The sequence below is a fragment of the Lontra canadensis genome, unplaced genomic scaffold (assembly GCF_010015895.1).
Source record: "Lontra canadensis isolate GAN:19392208 unplaced genomic scaffold, GSC_riverotter_1.0 scaffold101, whole genome shotgun sequence".
Classification (NCBI taxonomy): domain Eukaryota; kingdom Metazoa; phylum Chordata; class Mammalia; order Carnivora; family Mustelidae; genus Lontra; species Lontra canadensis.
This window is the reverse complement of record NW_022631095.1, coordinates 3,021,933-3,027,932: the sequence shown is the minus strand read 5'-3', so window position 1 is coordinate 3,027,932 and position 6,000 is coordinate 3,021,933. Positions and strand designations below refer to the sequence as shown.

Sequence of the window (6,000 nt, the reverse complement as noted above, 5' to 3'; positions counted from 1 at the left end):
AGAATAAATATTGTGAAAATGTCTATGCTACCTAAAGCAATCTACACATTTAATGCAATTCCTATCAAAATACCATCCATTTTTTTCAAAGAAATGGAACAAATAATCCTAAAATTTATATGGAAGCAGAAAAGACCTCGAATAGCCAAAGGAATATTGAAAAAGAAAGCCAAAGTTGGTGGCATCACAATTCCAGACTTCAAGCTCTACTACAAAGCTGTCATCATCAAGACAGCATGGTACTGGCACAAAAACAGACACATAGATCAATGGAACAGAATAGAGAGCCCAGAAATAGACCCTCAACTCTATGGTCAACTAATCTTCGACAAAGCAGGAAAGAATGTCCAATGGAAAAAAGACAGCCTCTTCAATAAATGGTGTTGGGAAAATTGGACAGCCACATGCAGAAAAATGAAATTGGACCATTTCCTTACACCGCACACAAAAATAGACTCAAAATGGATGAAGGACCTCCATGTGAGAAAGGAATCCATCAAAATCCTTGAGGAGAACACAGGCAGCAACCTCTTCGACCTCAGCCGCAGCAACATCTTCCTAGGAACATCGCCAAAGGCAAGGGAAGCAAGGGCAAAAATGAACTATTGGGATTTTATCAAGATCAAAAGCTTTTGCTCAGCAAAGGAAACAGTTAACAAAACCGAAAGACAACTGATAGAATGGGAGAAGATATTTGCAAACGACATATCAGATAAAGGGCTAGTGTCCAGAATCTGTAAAGAACTTAGCAAACTCAACACCCAAAGAACAAATAATCCAATCAAGAAATGGGCAGAAGACATGAACAGACATTTCTGCAAAGAAGACATCCAGATGGCCAACAGACACATGAAAAAGTGCTCCATATCACTCGGCATCAGGGAAATACAAATCAAAACCACAATGAGATACCACCTCACACCAGTCAGAATGGCTAAAATTAACGAGTCAGGAAATGACAGATGCTGGCGAGGATGCGGAGAAAGGGGAACCCTCCTACACTGTTGGTGGGAATGCAAGCTGGTGCAACCACTCTGGAAAACAGCATGGAGGTTCCTCAAAATGTTGAAAATAGAGCTACCCTATGACCCAGCAATTGCACTACTAGGTATTTACCCTAAAGATACAAACGTAGTGATCCGAAGGGGCACGTGCACCTGAATGTTTATAGCAGCAATGTCTACAATAGCCAAACTATGGAAAGAACCTAGATGTCCATCAACAGAGGAATGGATAAAGAAGAGGTGGTATATATACACAATGGAATACTATGCAGCCATCAAAAGAAATGAAATCTTGCCATTTGCGATGACGTGGATGGAACTAGAGGGTGTCATGCTTAGTGAAATAAGTCAGTCAGAGAAAGACAGCTACCATACGATCTCTCTAATATGAGGGAGTGGAGATGCAACATGGGGGGTTAAGGGGGTAGGAGAAGATTTAATGAAACAAGATGGGATTGGGAGGGAGACAAACCATAAGTGACTCTTAATCTCACAAAACTGAGGGTTGCTGGGGGGAGGGCGGTGGGGGGGTGGGGTTATGGACATTGGGGAGGGTATGTGCTATGGTGAGTGCTGTGAAGTGCATAAACCTGGCAATTCACAGACCTGTACCCCTGGGGATAAAAATATATGTTTATAAAAAATTAAAAATAAAAAAAAAGAATATGGAGATTTAAAAAAAAACCAGATTGAGGTAACAACATGTGTTGGAGAGGATGTGGAGAAAGGGGAACCCTCTTACACTGTTGGGGGGAATGCAAGTGGGTGCAGCCACTTTGGAAAACAGTGTGGAGATTCTTTAAGAAATTAAAAATAGAGTTACCCTATGACCCTGCAATTGTACTACTGGGTATTTACCCCAAAGATACAGATGAATTGAAAAGAAGGGCCATCTGTACCCCAGTGTTCATAGCAGCAAGGACCACAGTCCCCAAACTCTGGAAAGAACCAAGATGCCCTTCAATGGATGAATGAATAAGGAAGATGTGTTCCATATTTACAATGGAGTATTATTCTCCATCAGAAAGGATGAATATCCAACTTTTGTGTCAACATGGATGGGACTAAAGGAGATTATGCTGAGTGAAATAAGTCAAGCAGAATCAGTTATCATATGGTTTCACTTATTTGCTGAGCATAAGGAATAACACAGAGCACATGGGGAGATGGAGAGTAGAAGGGAGTTGGGGAAAATCAGAAGGGGAGACAAAGCATGAGAGACTGTGGACTCTGAGAAAGAAACCAAGGGTTTTGGAGGAAGGGAGTGGGACTGGTATGAGCCTGGTGGTGGGTTTTATGGAGGGTACATATTGCATGGAGCACTGGGTGTGGTGCATAAACAATGAATTCTGGAACACTGGAAAGAAATTTTAAAAATATATATATAAATAAAAAATAAAAAATTTAAATTAAAAAAAAAGTTTTAAAAAAGTGTGCCTGATGTAAAATCAAACTTAATTATGCATCAAGTGGTTGTTGGTAGGAAATTCAACAAATGACATATTTTATGAATGTGTTAATTATATTTGTATTTATTTTTTACAACTTTATTGGGTACATTCATATATCATAAAACTCACTCAAGTGTATAATTCAATAATTTTTAATAACCATATACAATATTGAAACCAGCTACCATAAATCGATTGTAGAACATTTCATATCCTATGTAAGATCCTCATGCCATTTCACATTTAATCCCTGTTTCCACCCACCACTCCAGGCAACACTCATGCAATGATACTTTCTGTCTCCTAATTTGCAGTTTCTCAACATTTCATGCAAGTGGAGCCAAACAGCCTCTTCTTCGCCTGCATCTTTGAAAATATATATTTGTAACTACTGCAATTTGTCTGCCTTACATCTCCGTAGTTGAACAACATGGAAGAAAACTCCTCACTTATGACTATTCTCACCTAATTCATGACCATTAAACATATGTTGGTCTTTAATGTCTGTAAAACTCGATTAAAATGTTTTCTGAGAAGAAAGTCTTTTTTTTTATAAGAAATTTCTTCATGTTTCTGAATGCCAGTTATTTTTTAGTCTGCATTTTTCTTGACCAAATAGCAGTATTTTGTTTAGCTGATCAGTATCTCCTCCAAAAATACATTCTTTATTTGGCTTCCAGAACACTGCAGACTTCTGGTTTAATTCTTACCATTGTGTTTACTCTCTCAGTTTTCTTTGTTTCATCTTGTTTGTTTTTTAGATTCTTCCCCATCTCTCCAATCTTAGAATACTCCGTGGTACTTTTCTTGAATCTTGTTTTCCCTTACCGCATTTAATCATCTGGTTATTTCATCCCCTCTTGCAGTTTTAAATATATTCATGTATTGATTACTCCCAAGTTATATCTCTACTTTATTCCTCTCCAATGAACACCGTATTTGTTTATCTGACTACTTATTTGATAATCTGGTGTTTGTTAGAATTCTCATACTTATCATATCCATAATGTACTTCATTTTTTAAAAAAAATTTTTACTTATTTATTTGATAGACAGAGATCACAAGTAGGCGGAGAGGCAGGCAGAGAGAGAGGGTGAAGCAGGCTCCCCGCTGAACAGAGAGCCCAATGCGGGGCTCGATTCCAGGACCCTGAGATCATGACCCAAGCCGAAGGCAGAGGCTTTAACACACTGAGCCACCCAGGTGCCCACATAATGTACTTCTGATACTTTCCTAAAATTTATCCTTCCTAAAGTCATCTTAGTAAATGGCAACTCTAGTTTCTCAAAACAAAACCTTGGAGTCATCCTTGATATCAGTTTTTTCTTTTGTTTTCCCTCACAATGGATTATTTCCCACAATAGATTATTAAATTCCATGTTCAACCTTCAAAATATACTTGTAATTGGACCTCTACCACTGTTACTGTTTTAGTTCAAGTCACTATCATATCTTGCCTGGATAATAGCCTAATTGCTCTCTCTGCTTATTAGCCCTACAGATAATTCTCAAGATAGCATTCAGTCTGATTCTATTAAAATGGTCTGAGGGATGCCTGGCTGGCTCAGTCAGAAGAATATGTGACTCTTGATATTAGGGTTGTGAGTCTGAGCCCCTTGTAGGGTGTAAAGATTATGTAAATAAATAAAACTTTAAAATAACATAAAATATTGGTCTGATCCTATCATATATCTGTTTGAAATCTTCTAATGGCTTCTCATCTCTGTGACACTATCTCTTATTACTGTCTCTCATCTTCAATCAACTTTTCATTCCAGTCATGTCACCCCTTAGCTGTTCTTTATATACAGAAGGCATATTTTGGCCTCAGGGTCTTTTCATTTTCTCCTGTGTCTCAACATATCTGTACAAATCCATGTGGTTTGTTTTCAGGTTCAGTTTATTCAGTGAGGTTTTTCATGCCATCCTATCTACCTTTGCAACCAAATTCCCTTACCCAGGCCTTATTTATAACATTTAACATCTAACATGTTAGCAGTATTTGTCTCTCACTCTCATGAAGACCAGTGATTTTGTCTTTTGTTTACTGCTGTATCCCAATGCCTAGAAGAGGATCTATCAGTAGTAGGCACCTAGTAAATGTTTGTTAGATAAAGACATACATAGGCTCATATGTTAATATCTGATACAGAGGGGTCAGTATGCTCTAATTAAAACAAATTATTATACAAACCTTAGATATTTTGCATTTGTTTTTATTTTGATGTTTATATTAATGTTAAATTCATGACTCAATCATTTTTATTTTTGTTTTTCTTAGCTCATTTTTATCCCAGGACTTTTTGGTTTATACATATAATGAAACTGGATTTTTGCATTTAGAGTCTTCATATTTTAAGGTAAGCTCTAGATGTCATAGATATTTGTTTTCATATTTTTTTTAATTGAAGTGGCCTATCACTACCATTGGGATATATCTATCCCATGATGACAATTTAATACAAATATTTTATTTTGCATAGTTATGACCTGTTATGTAGTTGATTGTTGTACATAAAAATAGTACATGATAGAGATAAAACCAGACCTGAAAGAATACTCATTGGCACCTTGGTGGTGCAAAATAAAGAGGATCATCAAATACCCTTTTTCCTTGAAAAGCTGCACTAACAAATCTACCTGATACACAATCATTATTTTCAATTATTTTAACTTTTTTAATCTTCTGTAATGTTAGCAAATACATTTTTATTCATAAAGAATTTATTTATTTACTTTTCTATACTGTTTTTTAGATACATTGCCATTACCAAGGATATTTTGCAGATATTCCAAATTCCCTTGCAACACTCAGCATTTGTTCTGGACTCAGGTAATAGGATCTTACATGATACTTCTACATGGAAAACTTTAAAATGAAACTTAGTGGCTAACAGAAATAAATCTGGGAATGTTTAAGAAGAATATAAATCTGAAAGGTTGCTTTATATCAATATTAGCAGCTGAACTCTAGTGTCCATTCAAATGAAATCACTCCAGGGATTCCTGACTGGAGTTATTTATTTTTTTAAAGATACTGTGCAGAAGGGGATAGTTTCAATAAAGGAAACTTTAGAACTAAATAATATTGTTACTTTATCTTTCAATTATCTCAAATAGTTATGGAAAATGATATGAATTAATCATTTCAATACATACATATCGTATGCTTTGAGTTTAGGTGCACTAAGTTTCAGACATAAATCAACTAATTAAGAAAGCCCCTGGGAGGTAAAAAGGCAGAAATAAGTTATTTTCATCAGTGGTGGTGGCAAGAGAAAGATATTGAGTTTATTAGGGGGAGACTGGTCCAGAGCAAAGAAAAAAAAAAAAAGATTCTCCCTAACTTCCTTTTGGTTTTGGTTGCCTGACTTCTAGACTTCTAGAATTTGCTCATGTCAACTCAGAAAAATTGGCATTCAGTTAATGTGGTTTTCATAGATATCCACCTCTTTAAATATACACTCTATAAATATACACTGCTTTCCCTTATTCTAAACTCTGAGAACATGACCATGATTGGAATTCTCAATAAGTACTTGAT

At 36.1% G+C, this 6,000-nt stretch overlaps 1 protein-coding gene across 1 annotated transcript in view; it reads left to right on the top strand.

The window, feature by feature from the left end:
* The window catches only part of ADAM18 (ADAM metallopeptidase domain 18), a 186,232-nt gene that overhangs the window by 20,301 nt on the left and 159,931 nt on the right, over nucleotides 1-6,000 (top strand). Inside the window, exons 4-5 of the mRNA XM_032838071.1 lie at nucleotides 4,738-4,816; nucleotides 5,213-5,289. Coding sequence (XP_032693962.1) covers nucleotides 4,738-4,816; nucleotides 5,213-5,289 — 156 coding nt within the window. The remainder of the gene's footprint in view (nucleotides 1-4,737; nucleotides 4,817-5,212; nucleotides 5,290-6,000) is intronic.